This window comes from Serinus canaria, chromosome W, assembly GCF_022539315.1.
Source record: "Serinus canaria isolate serCan28SL12 chromosome W, serCan2020, whole genome shotgun sequence".
Classification (NCBI taxonomy): domain Eukaryota; kingdom Metazoa; phylum Chordata; class Aves; order Passeriformes; family Fringillidae; genus Serinus; species Serinus canaria.
Genome location: NC_066342.1, coordinates 11,618,231 through 11,643,726, shown reverse-complemented (window position 1 = coordinate 11,643,726; position 25,496 = coordinate 11,618,231). Strand labels below are relative to the sequence as shown.

At 45.4% G+C, this 25,496-nt stretch overlaps 1 protein-coding gene across 1 annotated transcript in view; it reads right to left on the bottom strand.

Annotated features, from left to right (window-relative positions):
* The window catches only part of LOC103824645 (ceramide transfer protein), a 163,106-nt gene that overhangs the window by 66,310 nt on the left and 71,300 nt on the right, over positions 1-25,496 (bottom strand). The window contains 1 exon segment of the mRNA XM_009099941.4: positions 16,589-16,705. Within this exon segment, the coding sequence (XP_009098189.2) occupies positions 16,589-16,705 (117 nt within the window).

Genomic DNA, 25,496 nt, shown 5'->3' with positions numbered 1-25,496 from the left:
CGCCTCCCAGTTCCCACACCCCGACTTCCAGGAGTAGAAATCAAGATGATTCGGATTTTACTGTGCCATCTTTAATAACTGCCGCTCCTGTTTCTTACCACCAAGAAAGCGTAGGGCCCTCCCGAGTGCAATGGACCCCATTCCCCCATTCCACCATTAGGGAGTTGTGCAAGGCCCAAAGAGAGTTTTCCCGGGAGAGTGAATACTTCCGGGGACTCCTTCGGGCCTCTTTATTAGAATCTGATGTTGTACCCGCCGACTTGCGGACGCTTTTTTCATGCCTCCTCAACCCCACCGAATTCTTAGTGTGGGAGGAGGCATGGAAAAAGGGAATCAGGGACATTCTTCCACAATTGTGGGAGAATCCCCAAACTGCCACAACCCTCGGTGGTGAAACGGTTTGCACCGACCTATTAGTCGGTCTTGGGAATTGGGCCGACGGAGCTTTTCAAGCTAGAGAAATCCCCCGTCAAGCGCTTCGGGAGAGTGCAAGGATGGCCGAACGGGCATTCTTAGCGCTCCGCCCCACTGCTCAAGAGCCCACTTTCACCAAAATTCATCAGGGGCCAGGGGAACCTTTCATTGTTTTTGCTGAGCATCTCCGCAGGGCAATCGACCATCAAGTCCAAGCGGAGAGCACTCGACTCAGGATCCTAACAGAATTGGCTAATGCCAATGCTAATGCTGTCTGCAAAGCAGTCATCCTCAGCCTTCCCGTCGATCCTCCTCCAACCATCCAATCAATGATCGAAGCTTGCCAGAAAAAGGCACCATCCCTCGCCAAGGAGGATCCAAAAACTCCACCTCCAAGCCGTCACGTGTCATTTGCAGAATCAACAAATTTCGACAGCGATGTGATGGCCGCCCAGCAGCAGCCGACGTCACCCAAAAGCAAGAGGCCCAACCAAGGACACTGCCATCTGTGTGGCGACCCAGAACACTGGATGCCTGACTGCCCCTTGCGGAAACAGTTTTTCCAGTTCTGCAAGGAGCAGACAGCATCCAAAGACAACCAACAAAAAAACTGAATTCCGAGCGCAGTTCCCTCCTGCGCAAGGATAAAAATGAGGCGGGAAGTTTTAACATCAGCCCCAAAAATCCAGGGAGGGGACCCCATTCCCACACCCTTACCCATTCCAACCCACCCAATAAGTTATCATCACTGGACACGACAACTTCACCAAATGAGACTTTGTCAATGATAACATCTGCTTTGTGTGCCTTCCCTTTCAAGTTGCACCTCACAGACACCCTCACCATCTCCGACCCTGAAACCTGGAAGGTTGAGGGGCCATTTGACCTGGTAACATGGGGTCGTGGTTACGCACGCGTGTCCACCCCTGCCGGGCTCAAATGGGTCCCCTCAAAGTGGGTAAAACCCTTTCTCCCAGGGAAGGCACGCAAACCAAGCATCACCCCTCAGGTGACCCAGTCCGCCCTGAGGAGAAAGCGCAAAGTCCATGTCGTGTCCTGTGTCCCCCAGGCTGAACCATCCACCCCAGAGCCCTCGGTTTTAACTTATTTTCTTCGTTTGTTTCAGTTAGAACCCGATTCGCCAGTTTAAGTTCTATTGCTCAGTTATTCTTATCATTTTTAACCTTTTGTGTGTCATTTTGAGTTTCTCAATGATTTATGAACTGCTCCTCTGTCTTCTGTCCACCGCCGCACCACAAGTGAACCACGTCTCCCTCCCTCCTGCTACGAGCTCTAACCAAGAGACTTTCTATTATGAGGAGATGCAACCTCTTTCAATCTCACCCATTCCTCAATGGTTTGCAGTCTCCAGACCCACCGACGATGCCCGCGACCAAGCATCGACGAGCTCCGAAATCAGCTTTTAAAGACTCAATTTTAATTTTGTTTTTTCTAAAACAAAAAGAGTGAGATGTTGTGGTGTGTGTTCAGTTCCCAATTGAGTTATCTTCCCTGTTTTGTATTGTTTTGTGATGCTTCCCCCAGTTACCCCCCTATACCCAGTTCGATGGTTCAGTCCTGGTCCCCCCTTTCCCTCGAATGGTGTTCTCCCTGTCTGGGCTCGCTGCCAAGCCCTTGTCTCCACCCCCGTTCCCCTGGCAACTGCCCCTTTCCCCTCCTCCAGAGTCCCGTTCATCTCCTGAAACCCCCCCATCCTTCCAGAAACTTCTCCCTTCCACAGGGGGTGATTGGGCAGGTGCCCTGAGCCCCTCCTTCGTTCGTGTATCACTTGTTGCCACCCCTGTCAGTCACGTTGAATTCCCCTCCTCAGTTTCTCCCGATTGGTTATTGTACACCCTTTTATATACTGCTTCTCCCCCTTTTGTCCCGTCTTTTCCCACCTGGACGCAGTGGCGTCTTTTCCCGCCTGGACGCGGTGGAGGAATGATACATTAAAACCACTGGGCTACACCGGGCGTGTTAAGACCCTCTTTTCTCTCAGCTTCTCCGCCTTGCCGCTTCTTTTCGATACTGTTGCTGTTGTCCTGCCGAAGCCTGCCCGGACGTCCCTGAAGGATCCCGGTAGTGCCCCTCGCTGCTAGCTGCTGCTGTGCTCTGAGCTAGCCCCGGCCGCCTTCCCCCCCCGCTCGGACGGGAGGGAAGTGCTTTCGACACAGCAGCGCGGCATGGCTATATGGTGATCAAAAAGTTACTTTAAATACATTTGAAGCTTCAGTCAATTCATATATTTAGCTAATTCAAGGGAAAGATACCAATAAAGTATCTTAAGTTCACTACCATTTGGGGACAGGGTTTTCAAATGATAGTTTAAGACCTCTACTGAGATTAACAAAAATTTAAATTTATCTTAAGTCCACATATGTATACCACTTCAGACTCAGATAAGCAGCTCCCAACAGAATAATAAGAAAGCTCATCTAATAACCAAGTTAGCACTAAATGATCTAGCCTTTCCTCAGCCAGCTGGTCTCCATTCTGACCATTCTTTAGAAAGAAATAGATCAATGAGCGCAATCACTAAATAAACTGAACCAAACCCAGGCAGCACAAAGAATTATATATGGAAAGAAACCAAAATCCAAGACAGCAGAGCTAGAAAGATGAAAGTTAATGGAAGACCACCAAAAATTTAACACGTGTACATCAGGGAAAAATTATGTTTAAGGTTGATTTGGTTATAGGAAATATTGTGCTGCATAAGTACAGGACAGATAACAATCTGCAGATAGTTCTAGACATGAATCAGATTTAGTGGCTTTCAAGATGAATAAAAAAAAAATATAATGCTGTTGCAATACAGGGTAGTTTACAAGACCTGGAAAATAATGCCACCTCCTATTCAAAATCTGGAAGATCCTCTGTAGGACTACAGAATCCTATTTTGGTGCTACTCAGGAACCCAGTTAGTAAGGTTCCCTGGGAAAATGTTTTTGAAGGTTCTGCGGTCCATCAGTGCTCATCACTTTTTAAGAGCCATCTCTTAAGAGCACAGGAGCAAGAAATTCAAAAGTGTCATAAGTCAAGCAAGCAAGGCAAAAGGCCAGCTTGGCTGAGCAGGGATCTCATCCTAGAACTTAGGTGGAAAAGGAAAGTGTATGAGCACTGGAAGCAAGGACAGGTAACATGGGAGGACTATAGAGATGCTATTCAGCACTGTAGGGAGAAATTTGTGTGGACAAAGCACCATTAGGGTTCAAGATGGCCAACACTGTGAAGGACAGCAAAAAGGGCTTTTAAATATGTTAACAGCAAAAGGAGAATCAGAGATAACATTGGTCTGTGGCTTGATGAATTCAGTCACCTCACAAACAGGCACACAGACAAAGCAGAGACATTTACTGCTTTCTTCACCTCTCTCATCAATACCAATGATGGCCTCTGGAACCCCCAGAGCCCTGAGCTGGAGGACCACAGGTGCGAGAATGACAAACTCCCAGTCAATAGTGAAACTGCAGGATCTGCTGCTTCAGCTAGATCCCTGTAAGTCTATGGGCCCTGATGGGGTTCATACAAGAATGCTCAAAGATCTGGCTCATATAATTGCAAAACCTCTCTCAGTGATTTTCACATGGTCTTGGGAAGCGGGAGAGGTCCCAGTTGACTGGACGCTAGGTAACATTGTCCCAATTTTCAAGGACAAGAGATATGACCCTGGTAAGTATAGGCCTGTCAGTCTCACTTCAGTGCCTAGCAAAATTATGGAGAAGGTTATTCTGGCAGTTATTGAAAAACACTTGAGAGACAATGCAGTCATTGGTAACAGCCATCATGAGTTCATGATGGGAAAGTCCTGCTTAATTAACGTAATTTCCTTTTGTCCTGAGTTGGTTCATAATGTCATTGTATTCCATATCAATCTGCACCCTTAAAAATTGTTACTGTATCTTTAAGACCTGGCAACTGGGGACCTTGGGGTGGCGGGGGGGGGGGGGGTGGTGTTCCTATGTGTGGGCATTTAAAAAATTTTTCTGCACAGGTTTTCCACAGCTTTTTTCACAGCGTGGTATTTGTGCCACTGGCTGCTTGGTCTCGTCTTTGAGCTGCCTTAAGGGAGAATTCCACATCTGCCTGTCCAAAGCCAGGAGCATTGTGTTGACAAAAGTGGAGCAGAGTGGCCCTGCTCCAGCCCGAGTCACTGTCCGACCATGCGGAGCCAGGGAGATGAAACGCTGAGTAGCTCCAGCCCAGCTGCTTCACCTGCCATGCCCGCTCTGCTGTGCCTTGGAGTGGGGAAGCTTCTTCAGCTGCTGCTGGAACTGCTGCATGAGACTCCTGCCTTCCCAAGGGTAATGTGATGCATTCTTGTGCCTTTTGTCCTGCAAAGCCCAAGGTTGTCCCTGAAAGGCCCTGTATCGGGAACGGGTATTTCTAGCATTTTGGGTCTTTCTTTGTACCAGTGGGGTTGTGGGATTTAGCAGTTTGATATCTAGTGGTTATTTACTTTTTTCCCCCCTGCTTGTTGGCATTTTCTTTGTTAATAAACAGTTATTTGTCCACTTTTATGTATATTAGTATTCATCCCTGTCTTTGTTTGAGACAAATTGGGAGGAAACATCCTGCAATGAACATGTCCTCTAATAGAAGTCAAGTTTCAGCAACCCCTCCTCCACCCAGGTTTGGAAAGAATTTTCCTTGGAGGAAAGTGAAAAACCTGTTTATTTCACAAGCAGGGTGCTCACAGGCATGAGAAAGAATGAATAATGTTAAGTAATAAAACCTCTCTCTGCAGAGAAGAGCTTGTAGATTCCGAGTCCTTTTTGTAGGTGTGGCTCAGCTCTCTCTGGGATCCAGAGTTGGCCTCCAGGCCAGTGTGGGAAGGCCCTCTGGCGACGTTCTGGTGTTTCAGACCAGAAATAAGGTGCACAGTTTCAGAAGAAGAAGCCACAGTCCAAGGAAAAACTTCTTGCCTCAGCTAACTAAAAAAACTAGCTAAAAAGCAAAGAAAAACTCCATATCTCTCTCTGGAGAAAAAAAGCCGAGAGAGCTGGAAAAGACAAGTGAGTTATCTGTGTTTTGAATACAGGCACTGAAAGAATTCCACCGCCTTCCCCCCGTGCTGGTTTTATTATTGGAACCACCACAGAAGTGAGTTTCTTTTGAAAGGAGCTGCTGACAGCTTCCTCTGTGCCTGATAAAACCAATCAGTGAGTCATTTTGAATACTGACACTTTGTTAAACCACTAGAAAACTGTACACACTTCTGTGAACACACATGCTAAAAACTAAAAATCCCGGGAATTCTCTCTTTCTCTTCTGGCCTGAGAGCAGGTAACAAGGCTGACCAGGCCACCCCGTCTTGGCTGGGCCAGGCTGGCTGGCTCTGCCATGGGGCCGGGCCCCATTGGCTGGAGGGCAGGGGAGGCCATGGGGTCAAGGCCAAGTCAGGCCACAGCTGCAGATTCTAACATCTTGCTGCTACTAAGCCCTGCCCCACTGGCAGCCCAGGCAGAGACGGGGTCTGCCGGGTCCTGGGAGCAGCCCTGGGCCGGGCCAGCTTGGCCAAGATTCTGCTGCTGTTGAGGTTCATCTGCAACCACCGGCATGTGGTGGGGAAGCCATCGGCCTCCGGCATTCTGCTGCTGTGTTCAAGCCTGGCTGCTGAGATCCTAGCCCCACCCACCCCCCCCCCCCATCCCCCCCCGAGTGCAGCCGCTGAAGAAATCTTCTACATAAGCAGCTCCACCACTGCCTGGCTGAAATCACGTGACCATCTGCAGGCCTGGATGAGATATTAACACTTTCAGTGCACGGATAAGACTTTCAGACCTTCAATCTTCCCTCGGGTGAGAGAAAAGGACAGAGTGAGAATACGTAGAGGAACAACATGAAAAAACAAAGGTCAGTCAAGAAAGAGTCAAGTCCCAGATGGGAAGGATGAGGAGATGCTTTGATCTTGGGGCTGAAATCCTCTTGTAAAGCTGTGGAGAAGAATGTAATTGATACATCAGATTTTTTTTCCTGTAACTCATGAAAATATGGGGAGATGACATGTTCAAATTGTAGATACGAGCAAAGCTAAAGCAAGCAGATGTTAGGTAGCTGTGATCCCATGAGAAGTTTAACAGAGAGAGAGAGAGAAGAGTGGTTAAGACTCTTTGCCCCAGGGAGGAAAGAAGAAGATCTCTGTTCTCAAAGATGAAGATGATCTCAGAGATAGATAAAGAGAACCTTTGCTCTTGAACAGCTCATCTTTAAAATAGTACCCCATAAGTTGACATGGCCCATAAACGCAACTGTGGGAAAAGCTGTGAAAAATAGACAGGACTTCAGGATTGCAGATTTTTCAGGCAGCTGCTATTTGTGGAAATTAAAAGCCACAAGAGAACTGTTTTCTTGTGGAGAAGTCTCCATAAATTGACAAGAGGGACTCTTCTCCTAAGTGAAATGAAGAAAGACTATTCTAGAAGTGATAAACTGACTGAATTGTTTCTCTATATTCTTAGTGGGAAAGAAAAGGTTGTAGGGGAGGAGAAGTGTTCTAAAGGTTTTATTCTGATTCTTATTATTCTTTTAGTTACTGTTAGTGAACATTTCTTTATACCTTTTTCAACTTTTCAGCCTACTTTGCCTTCCTCCTAATCCTATCTCACAGCAGGAAATAAGTATATTCTAGTGGGTGCACTGGCATTTGGCCAGTGGTAGACATACCACATTAATCGGTGCATTGGCCAGGAAAATCTCAAATTTGCGAATCAAAACCACTATCTCGGGTTTTGTGTTGCTGAAATGGCTCCCGATGTATTAAAGAGTCTTTTTTCCCAGCCCCGCGACCGAAGAAGTTGAGATTCCTCGGTTCTGGTTTTCAAGGTTGTTTATTTTCTCTTATCTAATACATTCTTTCTCCGACCTGCTGAGGTCTGCCTGGCAGGTCGGTTCCTGGCACACTGACTGCCCTTGGCGGGGTGTTAGTTTTTTATACTAAAACTACGTATACTTTATTTGCAATAATTTTCCAATACCTATCACCTATGTTAGACAGTCTGTCTCTACTCTAAACCAATCCAGAAGTGTCACCATCACAGCAGAAGATGGAGGACAAGAAGAAGAAAGACAGGACATGCCCAGATTCCTCCATCTTGCCTCTTGAACCCCCATTCTAAATCCCCAAAATTCTACTTTTTCACCCTGTGACAAATTAACTATCATTCTATTCAAACTCTCGTGGCTTGTAAATCTTCACACAAAGTTGGTAATTGTTTCCATGGGTTAAAATCGAAGGCACAGGTATCTTTGACTCTGTGCCAAGGTCTCTGAGCCCCTTGCCAGGGTCTCGAGCCATCCAGGACAGTCAGAGGAATGTCCTGGGTTCCGACACCACTACATCCCCCCTTTGAACTTAAAGCTACAGGACTCATGTCTGGTCATAGAGCAGATGACAGGGGATACAGCATCATATAGTCACCCCAGGACAGTCCGTTATTGGTGGAAAGGGATTGTTGGAACCCTAAAGAGAGATAACTCATTCCAGAGTGTTCTCCTCTAAATTGTCTCAAACCAAGACACCTTTCATGACAAGGTCACCTATCTAGTTGACCTAGGGAAGCCAGTAGATGTGGGGTATTTTGGATTTTAGCAAAGCTTTTGATACCATTTTTCACTGTTTGCTTCTGGAAAAAATGTCCAGCCTAAAACTAGACAAGTCCATAATAGGTTGTGTGAGCAAATGGCTGATGGATCAGGCTCAAAGAGTTATAGTAAATGGGGTTATATCAGGCTGAAAGCCAGACACCAGCAGGGTTCCTCAGGGCTTAATTTTAGGGCCAGTGCTCTTAATTGTTTTTATAAATGATCTGGATTCAAGAATCTACTGAACATTAGGTAAATTTGGTAATGATACTAAATTAGGAGTTGTGGACTCTCTCAAGGGTAGAGGCATTACAGAGAGATCTAGACAGACTAGAGAGCTGTGCAATCATCAACCATATGAAATTTAACAAGAGCAAGAGCCAGATTCTCCATCTGGAATGTGGTAATCCTGGTTATACATACAAATTGGGAAACAAGAGGCAGCAGAGCAACCCCATAGAAAGAGATCTGTGGATTTGGGTTAATGGCAAGTTGAACATGAGTCAACAGTGTGCCCTGGCAGCCAAAAGAGCTAACCAGGTCCTGGGGTGCATCAGGCACAGCATCCCCAGATGGTCAAGAGAGGTGACTGTTCTGCTCTAGTGTGCATTGGCATGGCCTCACCTTGAGTACTGTGTGCAGTTTTAGGTGCCTCAATATAAGAAGGATATAAAGCTATTAGAGACCATACAAACGACAGGTATAAGGATGGTGAATGGTCGAGTGTGGTGGTTTTTCATGGCTTGATTTTTAGTGAGGAGGGAGGAAGCCAGCCATGGAAGGGATTTTCTGTGAGGAGCTGCTAAAAGCTTTCTCCATGCCTGGCAAAACCAATTGCTGGCTGGCTCTGAGAATAGGCCCACTGCTAAGCCAATTGGAAAAGCTGGTAAAGCCTCTTTGATAGCATATTTAAAAGAGGAAAAAAACGCAGGAATTTTTTTTCTTTCACCTCGGAGAGGTGGTAAGGGGGCCACCATGCCCTTTCCTGGAAGGCCTGCTGGGCCCCTTCCTGGTGGGGCAGCAGGGGCCATGCCGCCATGTGGGGGGGGACCATCCCAGTGCTGCAAGCAGACATGCAGTCGAGACCATGCGGCCAAGGCCAGGAGCATCCAACGCCATCCTGGTCCAGGAGCTGTCATGCAAGCTGGGACTGCGCAGCCAAGGCAACATGGTGAGATGGCGCCATGTTCAAATAGATTTAAGCAGAAACTGTAACAGAGTATAAAGTTAAATAATAACTTGGTCATAGCTTATAGGATGGAAATATAACGTAGAGTTACCTTAGATTATAATGCTAAAAAAAACACCCCCAGGGAAATTCATATATGTAAATGATAGTATTATGAACTGGACCAAGACCACCACATGTATATTAAGAATTTTGTTATATAAGAAAGAGTGACCTGTTTCTGTATCATTGTTTCTTTGTTACCTTTTTGTAAAAAAGACTCTGCCTGTTTCCAAAAAGGTGTGCCAGCTCGGTTAGATGCCTGGCACCCTTTTCTGCACAACTGTAATAAAATCTAATATCTCAGCTCAGTGTGTTGATTGGCTCCATCACACTGGGCAAAAGAACTCTGCTTTAGGGACAACACAGTCAAATACAGAGATGAAATCCTAAAATAGTTCCATAGGTGCTTTCTTGGTTTCTAATTGTGAATTCTGTAAGGCCAAAGACTGCAACCCTGTACATTTCTAGATGAAAATGCTTATATTATAACCCTTTAGTCATAGACTATTGACCAAATCTGAGACTAACTGGACTGAGCCACACCTAGACATTTCTGAGTTTAGAAAGCAGGGGGATTTCACTTAAGCATGTGACTTAACAGGAGGGACCACAACCTGATGATACTATAATCCATTGCAATAAACAATAAAGTTGTTATTTAAATACTGTACCAGTAATGTTTAGATACTGTATTAGCAATAAATCTGATCATAATAATCCACATAATCACTGTGTCTTACTTCTTGAGCCTTCTCAACTACTTTGTGATAAGTTATGAGGAACAGTTGAGGTCACTTACTTTTTCAGCTTTCTGACATTGACTTGGGGTGGGGGGGGAAGGAAGGGAAGTGGGTTAGTGGGTTGGAGATAAAGAGACCACACACCCTGATGTTCATGTGGCAAACAGAGCATTTATTCCCAAGCCCTTCTTTATAAAGGGCATTTGAAAAGCCTGGTCTGGATATTTTCATTGGTCTGATCTCTACACCCCTTCAGGTTCTGGCCAGTGAAATGCCTGCAGCCTTGGGAGAGATGTAATTGGGTAAGGCCCCTGTCAGTCAACACAGGGGCTGGTTAGTTTGCCTAGCACAAACCAGCTAGTATGTGGCAACATCTCACCCTTCTTGTCTTTATAAAATTTGTGATCTGTTCTCTGTCACTCATCTGCAAGGGCCCTTTGCAGATAAGGTGACAGAAGACAGCATGGGTCTAATTTGCACTGGAGCTGCAGCATTCATGCGCAGGATCTGTTAGGGGAGAACTCAGGAAAACATGTCACAGGCATAATACTTATAGGTTACAAGTTACAACTTATCTCTAAAAACAAGAAACCACTTAACCCTTAACCCACTTAACCCTTAGAGAAAAACCCAGCTATTAGAGAAAACAATCTGTAAAGAGAAAAACAGTTTGTAAACAGGAAAAATAATTTGTAAACAAATCAAGTCCTTTTATAAACTGTCACTTTAAGAGTCCTAGATTTCTATGAGGTAGGTCCTTCTGGTGTTTGTTGAGGGAACATCAGGATAAGCAGACTTATCCAGCGTGTTCCAGTGTCCATTGAAATGCATTTCTCATAGGATTATTGTACTGTTATATGATCGATTAAAAGACATTATATTACCTAAGACTTAGAGAGGTGGTGTACTTTCCCCTTTTTTTCTTTGTATTAATAACTAAAAATAGGAACAAAACATGGACTTTGAATACTATGACTTAGGGGGTTACTGAGGAGGTCTCTTTTTCACTATGAGGACTTGAAAAAACTTCTTCAAGACAAGGATTTTGCATTTATCTCAAAGGAAAAGGGTTTAACTTATATTTTTCTTTACCAGCCAGGTTCATGGCTTGATCAGGGCCAATGAACTTGGTCAGGAGAGGTATTTTATATTTTTGAAAACAAGCTAGTGTTAATATCTAGTGCAAAAAAGAAACTTTAACATGAAGAACTTACGAATAATAAAAGAAATATAGGTGTCCTAGGGTGACGTTATGATGCTTGTATCCCCAGCAGTCTGTTCTGTTTATGCTGGATATTATGTTCTGTGCCTTCAAGACTGGCACTGAAAAGCGAAGTTTTGTTTTGTTATCAGCCTGCTCACTCCCCCACAGTCGGCAGGACAAAGATGGTGCAGTACATAGTGCTGCTTTTGCTTTTGCTTGTTAGTTAGTTTAGCTAGGCAGTCTGAATTTTTCCTGGACTGTTTTTCTTTCCCTTTTCTTGGAACCATTTGAACCTGCTCCGGACTGGGACCTGGGAAAAACTGAGAGTTTGCACTTTGTAGCCTGCAGCAGCTATTCCCAGTGCCAGAGGGACTGATAACAGAGTGACCACCCCAGGAGAGACTTTCTGAATTTGTCATCTCTTCAGAGCAGTGAATGAGTTTTGTCATCCCGTATTGTTCATTTTGTGTGCTGGAGAGTGCTTTGCCTGATAAATAAACAGGTTCTTTCAACTTCTCTCCGAGGAATCCTTCCTGAACTGGTTGGGGGGAGGGGCCGTGTGGGTTTGCTTTCTGGAGGGGCCCCCTTTGGAGGTTTTCTCCCAAATTTGCCCTAAACCAGGACAATAAGTATTTAAATTTTCTAGTTAATATGGTAACAGTGCAAGTAATCTTTTTGCTAGAAGTTAGAAATTTGTTATTGATTTTAACAGGTGACTTTTAGGGTTTTTTAAATGATGACAGGTGGCAAATTTTAAGTTAAAAAGAATTTTGCAACTGAAATTTGCCTATGATATTTCTAAATTAATGTTCTATTTATGCTTTAGTGGATCTAGAATGTTAGGACAAGGACATTCTTTGAATCTTCCAGGTCTGTCTAGAAACAATGCAAGCAGAAATACTAGGAACACCAAGAGAATACTTGTTAATATACATCCTAGGACTTCTTTAAGACACAGTAGCCCATGCCTGAGACAGAAGTGTAATACTTTCTTAATAATTTTAGCAGTATCAGCTATCAGAGGCTTATCAGTTTTGGTTTAAGCAAATGCAAACAACAATAATAAGTATTATACTATGAATTCTAGGACATACTTTGTAGACTGTTGTGTAAATTTGTAACCCTTGTGTGACACTCCTTCAATATTTTTACCCTTAGCACATGTTATTAGTTTATTAGAGCCTGTGGAATGTGAGAATCTTTCTATATCCCAAGGTAGGGTGGTCATAAAGCTTTGTTTAGCTTTCAGCAGAAGAAACTTGGTCTTTGCTTGCTTTCTCACTGTCCATATGCAGGGAGGTGCTGTTTTCATGCTGGACTTGGTGAGAGAGTGGCCCTCTCTTAGCTGCTGTGAAACGGCTGTGGCATGTGGCCAGCAACATCTTTTTGGGACGGCTTGATTGCTATTACTCGCATGGTACCACACCCCGACACGTTTCTTTCCACTGCCTTTTGCTGGGTGGGCTCCCTACAGGGGCTTTTCCCATGCTCTGCTTCTGGGTTTGGTGTCTGCAGCTCTTCTCAGATCCATCCTTGGAGGCAGGGTCAGCAGTGGGGCCACACCCCCTGACTCAGGCTGGATGGAGAGTGAGGGTAGCCCTGGCAAGGATGGTGGGAGGGGGGTGATCCCAGAGACCACATAGTGTGTCCTCATGGCTGTGGGAGCCCTGTCCATCCTGGCCATGCCCGGAGGGACTGGGGCAACTGCCACGTGGTCTGGTCCCCCAGAGCAGGGTGGCATGGTGTGTCTTCCTGTATTGGCAATATGGTAGCCTGAGGCAGCTGAAAAACGACTCAGCTCAGCACTTCAGTCTGGAGTAGCACATCTTGGAGCAGATGGAGCTGCACAGCCTGCTGGAGCCATGGCGGCTGCCATAGCTCCACTTGGCTGGATTGCACAATGCGCTCCGCAGCCTCCCTGGGCATTGTCGGCAGCTGTGGTATGGGCAGCCCAGGGATTGTCTCTGTTTGCTGGTATTTTCTCACTCCCTGGGGCTGTGCCGTGTAGCAGCCACAGGGCCTGCAAGGCCTCCCTGGCAGTCAGTTGCCTAAGATAAGAAATGCCTAGTCCCGATGACTGGACCAAAGAAGTCTCTCTTCTGCCTTCAGACCCTCGTTATCTCTCTGTAAGACGATAGGTCATATTCGCCTTGACCCTTACGATTGGACTGTTTCCCAAAACCCCTGTATCCTATATAAACCCCTACTTCTGCATTGTTCAGTAGAAGAGCTTTCACTGTCACCCTTCACAGAAGCTGACAATAAAGACACCTCTGTGGAACCTCATACAGCCTTCTCCTCTCTCTCCCTGTGTCTGCTGAGGCACTTAGCAAGCAAAGAGCTAAAATCACTTAAGAGCTGAATTCACCCAAGAGCTGATCTCACTTAAGAGCTGAGCTGCTTGCTAAGATTGCCTGTGGCTGGGAGCCTGCCTGAGGGACCCGGACAGGTTGTGCTTAGCGGGACTTCGCTATCCAGACACCTACGGCAGCTGGGGTTGGACAGACCCCAGAAACCCCCAGCCGTAATAGTGCCGTTCCCCACGGTTGCTCTGCAGCATTCAGATGCGGTCCCACTGCAGCAGGATGTGCTTTCACAGTGGCTGGGGCTGGCCGGCTTTGGCAAGGGGGGGCTGTCCCCACCCAGGACGGCTTTACGGCTCTGCATGGAGGTTTCACAGTAGTCTGTGGCTGCTCTGCCCACCCTCCTTTGCCAGTGGCTGCTCTGCCCACCCTCCTTTGCCATTTACAATTCAACTGTTTTAACAAATCCATAATGATTGTCCATGGCTTTACAACACGGATGGCTGTGTCATCACCAATTGAGGCTGCTGCAAGTATATTTCGTCCAACCCGCTCCCAAGTTATTAAATCTAAGGAGGTCCTTTTGGACACATCCAGTTTATGGTTTTTGCACCATGTGAGCAGGGCTTGCAGAGCCCATTCCTTGTATTCAATCCCTCCTTTTTTCAAGAAAGAAAGTCCATACCTTCAGAATGGGGTTTTCTGGTGCTGAAATCCAGGCCCCCATGGTCTGCTGTCTACCGAAGGGATTTTTTGCCACAGCTTTCCACTGCCCGTGGTAGTTTCACTGCAATACCGCTGTCTACCCAGCGAAGTCCCAGTTTTTACACCAAAATTCTGTTTCCCACGCTGTTTTTCAGCTTTTACACCTTATTTATCCCGGTTCAAACACCAAAGCCCAGTTCTGACGCTGTAATAATCCTGGCTTTAACACCGTACTGGCTCTTATGCCGTCTGTCTCCTTTGCTCTGTGTGCAGAATGTGGCTGAGTCCCATCACATCACAAGGTCACCATGTGTCATGTTGACTTGAGGGGGAAGTGGGTTGGAGATAAAGAGACCACACACCCTGATGTTCATGTGGCAAACAGAGCATTTATTCCCAAGCCCTTCTTTATAAAGGGCATTTGAAAAGCCTGGTCTGGATATTTTCATTGGTCTGATCTCTACGCCCCTTCAGGTTCTGGCCAGTGAAATGCCTGCAGCCTTGGGAGAGATGTAATTGGGTAAGGCCCCTGTCAGTCAACACAGGGGCTGGTTAGTTTGCCTAGCACAAACCAGCTAGTATGTGGCAACACAGCTTGGAGAAGAGAAGGCTGAGGAGTGACCTCATCACAATCTGCAACTTCCTCAAGAAGGGCAGTGAAGGGGGAGGTGCTGATCTCGTCTCTCTGGTGACCAGTGATAGGACACAAGGAAATGGTATGAAACTGCATCAGCGGAAGTTCAGACTGGACAGTAACAAAAGGTTCTTTGCCGAGAGGGTGGATGATCACTGGAACAGGCTCCCCAGGGAAGTGGTCACGGCATTTAGCCTGTCAAGAGTTCAGGGACCGTCTGAATGAGTCTTAGTCATGTTTTAGTGTTAGGTAGCCCTGCAAGAAGCAGGGAGTCAGACTCAATCCTTATGGGTTCCTTCCAACTTGAGATATTCTGTTATTCTACCTATATAGCGGTGGCAGGACTTCCCCCCTACCACAGAAGAGCTTATCTATTCTGTCCATCAGCTGGAACAATAGCTCCAGGTATTCTCCCTCCTCACATTAATTGATTGGATAACCCAGGCCAGCTTGTCTGACTAGTGAGTTGTCTCTGGCTAGTGAATTAATTCTCTCTCTGGAGCCAGGGGTGGAATTTCCAGTTGTCAATAAACAACTTGCCTTGAAAACAAGATGTGGGGAGATAAGCTGGAATTTCTGACAAGACACTTCACTTTACAAACTATAAAAGCCACACACACTTTCACGGAAGCAGAAGTCTCCTACACACACCCTGGAAATGCGTGGGACTTCTGCCTGAAGTTTGGATGTAAATTTTAGAGATACTTTCCTGGGAATTGAGGGAAAGGATTATATGTGAATTCTGTCATCAATTTGGTGGTAATTTACATTGACTCCTAATCTATATTATTTCTTCGCTAGCTGTAATATAGGTACCTTTTATCGTGCAGTTTTTTTTTTAATCTACTAGTAGATCTTCTGTTTATCCTGTGTAGTAAGTAAGCCTGTTAGAGTCTTATGTCTGTTTTTTCCTTTTGTCTATTCAATAAATAATTCATGTTGTAATAGACCCGATTGGTCATTATTAAGAACTTGCGAGCGAGAGTGGTTTTGGGGTGCTGGCCACCTCAATAAAGCTGCTGCCTAGTGCCAGAAACCTGGACAAAGGCAGGGGCCGTCCAAACTCTCCCTTCTCATTTGTAACAATAACCCAGATGCAAATGTTTTATTGTGCTATGTATTGTACTCACACTCAACACCTTGGAGCAGTGCCTATCTTTCATCTGAAAACATAACAGATGTTTTGTGTGTTACATATTTTAAAAATATCTGACCTTCAAGCCCTTTAGGCAAAATGAAAGTAACAGACTTCATTGGAAGACATAAGGGATAGATCAGGAGAATTGAATGAAAATGCTGATGAACAATAGGGCCTTAAAAGACAAGGAGACAAAAGCCAGTAATGAGATACAGTTAAAGCAGCCAAGTTAACACAGAGATGAGCCTAAAAACCAAATAAAAACCTAGGAGAATGGACTCTACAACTAAGAAGTTTAACATTTGTGGCTTTTAGATAACAACCAATTCAATAATCAGTGAGAGAGGATAGCCAAAACAAATAAAAAGTCACTCAAACATAATGCAAGCTTTTTCAAGCTAGAGCTTAGGAAAGGTTCAGTTGTTAGCTCACAGTTCTCTAAACTCTTGTATATGAAAGATAAGCAAATCAATTCCTTTGGAACATATTTAACATAATGGCTTCAATCTTACAACTTTTATCTTTCAGAAATACCTTGAGTACTTGAATGACGGTACATTGAAGCTTACAAGTCTGCAAGTACCACTAGATCTAATGAGGGACTGAAAAAGGAAATCAGAAAAAACACATACCTTGTGTTGTTCTATTGCATCTACCCACTGTTGTCTATGGTCTGGGTCCTGAGCTCGGAGGTACCAAACACTGTCGTTTACACTAATATCGAATCTGCATTCGTCAAAGTCATGAGGCTGTGAAAGAATGTAAAAATAGCTAAAATTATCATAATGATCAACAATAACTCACACTCTAGAAATAGTGCAATTAGAAAAACAGATCAATATTGCCTTGAATTCATCCTAGATTTTAAATTTGGTTGTATGCAGCTGTCTCAAATAATGAACATAATACACTTGCATAATAAAAAATGCCAATCTTCTGAAACAGAAAAGCCAGTTTAGTACAGTTTTAACAAAATTATCACAAAAAAGTTCCACGCAAACAGTGACCAAGAATTCCAAAGGAATCCTTTAGCAAAATAACTACTGGGGACAGCCAGGAAAATATGGTTTTTTAAATTTCAAAGCAGGAAAGAGAAATTAAGGTTATTGCTATCAATATTAGTTTTTGATGGAAGAAGCACACACATCATGGCAAAAAGCACTAGGATAGCGCCATAAAAGCAGAATATATCAAAATTACAAGGTAGGCAGGAAACTAAAGGAAGCTGTGGCAACCTCTGCCTCAATTACCTTAACAAAGAGGATTGTCAGATAATTGGGAGCAACATGCAATCCCTTCCCATATGACCACTCGAATGCATATAACTTTCAGTTCATATGCCTCAAATAGTAAAATGCCTTTAATAGCATTACAGTGAAGCTAGTAATGAAAGTACAGATGAACAAAACAAGGATCTATTTTGCCCTGTGACACTGTCAATTCAAAGTTACTCTCTAGCAATCATCCAACACAGGAAACCTTTTTTTTTTTTTCATTGAAAACTATTCTTAACAGAACATAACACAGGTCCAGCTGAACACCTTTTTGAATTTGAATACAAAGAAATGTTACACATAGAAGCATACAGGGACATAACAGATTCTAAGATTAAGGCAAACAATGCAATCTGAAAAGCAATAAATATTGATTCCAGATGCCAAAGACAAGTCTATACCTGTTAATATCCTTTACTGCTCTGTGAATACATTAATCTTGCAGACAAGTAAAGCACTGTGGATCACTTGTGCAACACTCCACAAAAGAAAATCTATAAGCAAATCTCATTTGTTGTGTTCTGTTCAGTGTCCATAAGAATTATTTTCTAAGGATCTGAAAATCAGAAGCTACTTTTGTTTAATTGACAATGTTTCTTGTTTAAACATACTACAGGAAGAAAACTACAACAGAAGTCAACACGCAAAAAAAAAGAACTAGGAAGAGTTCAACAAAAGTACTTGAAGCGTCACCTTTTTTTTTAATAGCTTCACTTATTTGGTCAGGCATCATAACCTAAGTTGAATTTAAATAAATTTAAATTTCCCCCAAAAAAATCCAGCAACCGACAAAGCTAGCAATAAAGCAAATCAACTGCAGCTACCAATTCCCTTAATACCTGACGATCTCAACTTAATTCAACTTCATCCTACTCACAAAATAGCAAGGCCATCAATGCCAGGACAAAGCAGAGACATTATTTGTATTAACATGTTTCCAAACTCAGCAGAATAAAGAGATAAGTGGTGCAGCTGACAAACTCAATATCCCACACAGGAGCTTGCCATTTAATAGCTACCATAGTTATAACACATAATATACAACTGTTGTTATCTCAAGCCCCACATTGGGCACCAAAAAGGACTGTGGTAGGTTGACCCTGGCTGGACACTAGGTGCTCATCAAAACCACTCTGTGAATCCCACTCCAGAACAGGGTAAAGACAATATAATGAGACACTTGTGAATTGAGATAAGAGAAGGGAGAGATCATTCACCAATTACTGTAGCAGGCAAAATAGACTCAAGTTACGAAAATCAACTGAATTTATTACCAATCAAATCAGAGTAAGGCCAGGAGAAGTAAATCCAAATCTTAAACACACCTTCCCCTACATCTTTCTCCTTCCCAGGCTTAACTTTATTCCTGATTCTCTACTGCCTGCCCCAGTGGTGCAGGGATAGGGGTTACAGTCAGTTCATCAGCTGTTGTCTCTGCTGCTCCTTCCTCCTCAGGGGGAGGACTCCTCACACACTTCCCCAGCTCTAGTGTGGGATCGCACCCACAGGAGACAATCCTTCATGAACTTCTCCAATGTGAGTCTTTCCCACGACCTGCAGATCTTCATAAACTGCTCCAGTGTGGGTCCCTTCCACAGGGTGTGATAAATAACATAGAGAATAGAAATTTTCAATTCCCCTGATGTTGCTGGATAGAGCTTAAAGACTAACTAGCAAAAAACATAAAAGAATGTAAAAGTATGCACACAGGATGATAAACATAGCTGAAACCAGTGGAGAAACAGATCATGAGGAATATAGTGGCTTTTTGGCAAGTTATGTAACAAGAAGAAACAGCACATGCCCAAAAAAAAAGTTCAAGGAAAGGGCACCTCTAATATTGAAGCATTCAGTGAATATGACCACCAGAGACCCCTTTACATGACCCTCTAGAACTATAAAAGGACTTCCAGTAGGAGGTGCATGCATGCAAATTAGTTCTAGGAAAAGTGATGTTTATGTATTAGCTAGGAAGTATGTTGTAATGAATATGTATGATCATGATGGAATAAATACCCCATTGTAAAGTTTAACCACACACATCTCATTCAAGGAGAGATCCTTTGGTATGTCCAACACTGATAAAGAATGCCTGCTTTCTAATGCTTCAAATTGCATTAGAAAGTTTTACAGATGACTTTGGTATCAGGTGCAGTCCTTCAGGAACAAACTGCTCCACCATAGGTCTCCAAAGGTGTCACAAGTCTTGCCAGCAAACCTGGTCTAGCATGAGCTCTTCTCTCCATAGGCCTACAGCTCCTACCAGGAACCTGGTTCAGCATGGGCTTCCTGTGGGGTAAGAACCTCCTTTAGGAATCCACCTGGACAGTTGTGTGGTCCTCCATGGGCTACAGGTAAAGATCTGTTTTGCCATTAACCTGCACAGGCTGCAGGAGGACAGCCTGTCTCACCATGGTCTTCACCATGAGCTGCAGGGGAATCTCTACTCCAGTACCTGAAGCACCTCCTCCCTCTCCTCCACTGACCTTGGTCTCTGCAGTTGTTTCTCTAACATAGTCTCACTCTCCTCTTCGCTAGATGCAAAAGCTTCTGTGCAATAACTTTTCCCTTTCTTAAATACATTATCACAGAGGTGTTACTACCATTGCTGATTGGCTCAGCCATGGCCACTAGCAGGTCCATCTTGGAGCTGGCTGGCACTGACTCCAGAAAACATAATGTAAGCTTCCAGCAGCTTTTCACAGAAACCATCCCTGTAGCCACTCCCCTGCTACCAAAACTGCAGTGCAAACCCAATGCATGGAAATAAGGAAGACCCAGGGAACTAAAGGCCAGTCAGTTTCACCTTTGTGCCCAGAAAGATCATGGAGCAGATTCTCCTGAAAACTATGCTAATGCACATGGAAAAAATGAGTTGACTGATGACAGTCATCATGGCCAAGCTTTGGTAGCAGGTGGGGGGGGGGGGGGGGCTACAGGGGTGGCTTCTGTGAGGAGCTGTCAGAAGCTTCCTCCATGTCTGCCAGAGCCAATCCCTGCTAGCTCCAAAGATGGACTTGCTGCTGGCCAAGGCTGGGCCAATTAGAAATGGTGGTAACACTTCTGTGATAACATATTTAAGAAGAAAGAAAAAAAAAGTTATTGAGCAGTTGCAATTGCAGCCAGGGAAGAGCAGGATGAGAATATGTGAGAGGAACAACTCTGCAGACACCAAGGTCAGTGGAGAAGAAATGAGAGGAGGTGCTCCAGGTGCCTGAGCTGAGATTCCTCTGCAGCCTGTGGTAAAGACTATGGTGAAGCAGGCTATCCCCCTGCAGCTCATAGAGGACCACATGTATGCAGAGATCTACCTGCAGCCTGTGGAGGAGACTGTGACCCTGTGGGAGGCCTGTGGAGAGAGGAGCCCATGTTAAAGCAGCCTGTCCTCTAAGGACTGCACCCTGTGGAAGAGTGACCTACACTGCAGCAGTTTGGGGAGGACTTGTCCATGGGATGGACTCACATTGCAGCAGTTCATGGAGATATGTTGCTCACGAGATGGACTCGTTGGAGAACTTCATGGAGAACTGTTTCCCATAGGATGGACCCCACGCTGGAGCAGGGGAAGGACTCCTCTCCCTGAGCAGCATAAGAAAAAATGGGTGAACTGACCATTCCATGTCTCACTGCTGAGATTTTGTTAGCAATAAATTAAATTAATATCTCTAATTCCAGCCTGTTTTGCCCTTGACAGTATTTGGTGAGTGATTTCTTCTGGTCCTTATCTCAACTCATGGAACCTTTGTAATTTTTTTTCTCCCCTGTCTAGCTGTGGAGGGGAGTGAGTGGCTTTGGTGGGTGTCATGGCTTGACACTGGCCAAAGGCCAGGCACCCACAAAAGCTGCTCCCTCACCCTCCCCTGCCACAGCTGGGTAGAAGAGAGAGAAAATTAACAAAAGGGTTCATGAGCTGAGATAAGGACTAAGAGAAAAACACACCAAGGGCAAAACAGGCTCGGCTTAGAGGTACAAAGTGAATTTATTGCTAACAAAATCAGAGGAGGATAATGAGAAGTCAAATAAGCCCTTAAAACACCGTTTTCCCTCCAACCCCTCCCTCCTTCCCACTGACAGCGCAGGGAGACAGGACATGGGGGGGTTTGGTCAGTTCGTCACCTGAGATTTTCCTTTGCTGCTCAGGGAGAGGAGTCTTTTCCCTGTGAGACTGTGGAGTCCCTCCCATAGGAGACAGTTCTCTGTGAACTTCTCCAGTGTGGCTCCAAATCTCATGGGCAGCAGTCTTACTGCGCCTGCTGCAACGTGAGTTATTCCCACAGGCATACAGTCCTCCCAAAACTGCTTTGGCATGGGTCACTCTTCCATGGGGTGCAGTCCTCCAAGGACAGTCTGCTCCAGCCTGGAAGCAGGGGGACCTCTCTTTCCACCAGGTCTTCCACTGGACCACAGCCTCCTCGAGGCATCCACCTGCTCCATCACGCTCCATCATGAGCACCTCCCCCACATGCTGTGGGTGGATTTCTGCATCCCCTGTGGACCTCCATGGGCTGCAGGGGGACAACCTGCTTCACCATGGTCTTCACCATGGCCTGCAGAGGAATCTCGGCTCCAAAGTCTAGAGCACCTCCTCCCCCTCCTTCTTCACTGACCTTGGTGTCTCCATGTTGTTTCCCTCACATGTTCTCACCTCCTCCTCTTCTCTAGCTAGAAAAAAACTCTGCCTACTTTGTTTTGATTTTCTTCTTAAATATAGTATCACAGGGTGTTACCAACATCTCTAATTGGCCAAGCCTTGGTCAGCAGCATGTCCATCTTCAGAGCCATCAGGGATTGGCTCTGCCAGACATGGTGGAAGCTTCTAGGAGCTTCTCACAGAAGCCACCTCTGTGGCCCCCCTCTACCAAAAACCAGGTTGTGCAACACCAATATAGTGGATACCTGGCATCTAGCCAGTGTCAACCCACTACAGCGTCACTAAGGGCAAATCAGGGAGAAGATTATTCTGGGAAGTATTGAAAAATACCTGAAGGACAATGTAGTCATCGGTCACAGCCAGCATGGCTTCAATGAGGGGAAAGTCCTGCTTGTCGAACCTGTTTTCCTTTAATGACAGGGTAACCCACCTAGTTGATCTAGGAAAGCTAGTAGATGTAATCTTTTGGGATACTGTCTCTCAGAGTATCCTTACAGACAAAATGTCCAGCACACAACTGGATAACAGTGTTACACGATGGCTGGGCAAATGGCCCACAGGTCAGGCACGAAGAATTATAGCAAAAGCGGTGACATCAGGCTAGCATCCAGTCACTACTGGGGTTCCCGCAGGGCTCTAGCCTCAGCCCAGTTCTCTTGAACATCTTCATTAACGACTTGGATACAGGACTCAAAGAAATATTAAGTAAGTTTCCCAACGACACTAAATTGGGAGGAGCTGTTGGCTCCCTCAAAGGCAGGGAGGCCCTGTAGACAGACCTCAACAATTTAGACAGATGGGCAATCACCAACCAAATGAAGCTTAACAAAGGCAGATGCCAGATTCCACACCTGGGACAGGGCAAACCTGGTTGTGTGTATAGACTAGGGAATGAGAAGTTTAAGAGCAGCACTGTGGAAAGGGACATGGGGATCCTGGTTGATGGCAAGTTGAATATGAGTCAGCAGTGTGCCCTGGCAGCCAGGGGGGCCAACCATGTCCTGGGGTGCATCAGACAAAGCATTGCCAGCTGGTCAAGGGAGGTGATTGTCCCACTCTACTCTGCACTGGTGCAGTCTCACCTTGAGTCATGTGTGCAGTTTTGGGTGCCGCAAGTGGCTGAGGTCACTTGGTTTGTTCAACCTAGAGAAGTGGGGACTGAGGGGAGACCTCATTATGGTCTTCGACATCCTCATGAGGGGAAGCAGAGGGGCAGGTAGCGATCTCTTTTCTCTCCTGACCACTGACAGAACTCAAAGGAACGGCATGAAGTTGTGTCAGGGGAGGTTTAGGTTGGATATCAGGAAAAGATTCTTCACTCAGAGGGTGGTTGAGCACTGGAACAGACTCCCCAGGGAAATGGTCACAGTACCAAGCCTGACAGAGTTCAATAAGCATTTGGACAATGCACTCAGGTACATGGTATGATTCTTGGGGTGTCCTGCAGAGGGCCAGAAACTGGACTTGATGATCCTGACGGGTCCCTTCCAACTCAACATATTCTATAATTATATGGTGCTATGAAATAATTTCTGACAAATTCAGTGGCCTTCTATGACAGGGTTTCAGGGGAGCGGGATGAGGGAATAGTGGCTAACGTCATATATGTGGACTTGTGCAAAGCATTTGACGCTGTCCCACACTACATCTTTATCTCTAAATTTGAAATACATGGATTTATTGGGTGGACCACTTAGTGGATCAGGAACTGGATAGATGATTTCACTCAGAGCTGTAGTCAACAGCTCAATGACAAGTTGTCTTGGGGATGGTTTTGATGCCTTAAGTTTTAGCTTTCATATTTTCAGATTCTGTACTGCATTAGTATATAACTTTGAACTTCATATAAATTGTTAGCAAGTTCTCTTCACAGTTTAGTTAGAGAAAACAATCCTTTTCCAGCCTAAGAACCAAGGACACTGTTGCAGCTTCAGGCCCAAAGAGTATAAACAACAGCAACTTGAGGACATCAGTCTGGGAGGGATGGGACGTCATAACCTGAAGCTGTAATTGGACAATTAACCCCAATGTGTAAATGGACCAAATGTCCCAGTTTAGGGACATTAGCTCTAGTACTGCCCAAGGTGTATCCTTTGAAGGCTTTTTTAATACTTACTTTATTCCTTGAACACTGCCTAGCCTGTGTTCTAGGTTGCCTCTCTAGGCATCAGTTTTTTATCCCATATAATTTTTGGGGTTTTTTGTTTTGTTTTGTGTCGGGGTGGCCACTGACCTCCCCCCTACCCCATCCTCCCTGCCTCTGGCAGTATCGCGTTGAGTGGGAGCTAGACCGGGGTTTCTGGAGAGAGTTGGGGCAGGGCGAGGGGCAGCTCCTTTCTTCCAGGCAGGCTTTTTCAGCTGGCCATGCCGCTGGTGTCTCTGACCAGGGGTACTGTTGCTTTTGTGGGTTTTGCCTGTTTCTTTTTGATTCTTTACCTTTGGTGCTGTGACAGGGCTTGCTGGCTTGTTTTTCTGCTTCCCTGCTGTTGGGGAGCCCAGAGCCAGTGCATGCCAGGCCAGGACCTGGGAACACCTTCTTTCCCTGATGCGGGGGCAGCCCCCTCCACACAGCCTGAACCCAGGGACCAGCCATCACAACTGTGGAGTTTTTTCTATCTCTTGCTTGCTACTGCAAGTGAGCTTGCCCAGCCGTTCCAGCTGCCTCTCTGAGGTTCCTGCTGCAGCCCATTTTTGCCTTTCAGGCTGTCCGCCATTGCCACATGAGGAAGATGTGACTGAGCTCATGCCGCAGCGCCCCCTGCAGCCGTGAGGGAATCATTACACCTGCCCTGCCCCACCGGGAGTCTCCTAGCACCCTTGCCGGCTGTGACTATAACTACACCAAAGGGGAAAAGCGCCTGCAGCCGAGAAGGTTGTTACTGGGTTTCTGGTTCTATTTGTTGTTGCTGCCATTGTTGTTGTTTGTTTGCCTTGTTATACATATACAGACTAGTAAAGAACTTTTATTCCTTTTCCCACATCTTTGCCTGAAAGCTCCTTAATTTCAAAGTTATAATAATTTGGAGGGAAGGGGGTCATATTCTCCATTCCAAAGGAGGTTCCCACCTTCCTCAGCAGGCACCTGTCTTTCAAACCAAGACACAAGTGAAGACCAGTGATGAGTGGTATTCCTCAAGGAACTGGTGCTGGTTAACATCTTTGTCAGTTACATGAACAGTGGGATAGAGTGCACCCTCAGCAAGTTCACTGACAACACCAAGCTGTGTGGTGCAATTGACACAACAGAAGGAAGGGATGCCATTCAGAGGGACCTTGACATGTTTGAGAGATGGTCCCATGTTTTGATTTGGCCCAGCCTGGTTTTTGGTAGTGGGGGAGGGCCACAGAAGTGGCTTCTGTGAGAATCTGCTAGAAGCTTCCACCATGTCTGGCAGAACCAATCTCTGATGGCTCTGAAGTTGGACATGCTGCTGGCCCAATTAGAGAGGTTGATAACCCCTCTGTGATGACATATTTAAGAAGAAAATCAAAACAGCGCAAGCACAGTTTTTTTCAAGGGTGGTGAGGAGCCCGTGCCAGAGGCCATCCTAGTACAGTCTGCTGTGATGTGCTGTGGCTGCCACCATCTCAGCATGGCCTGCGGTGAGCCTTGCC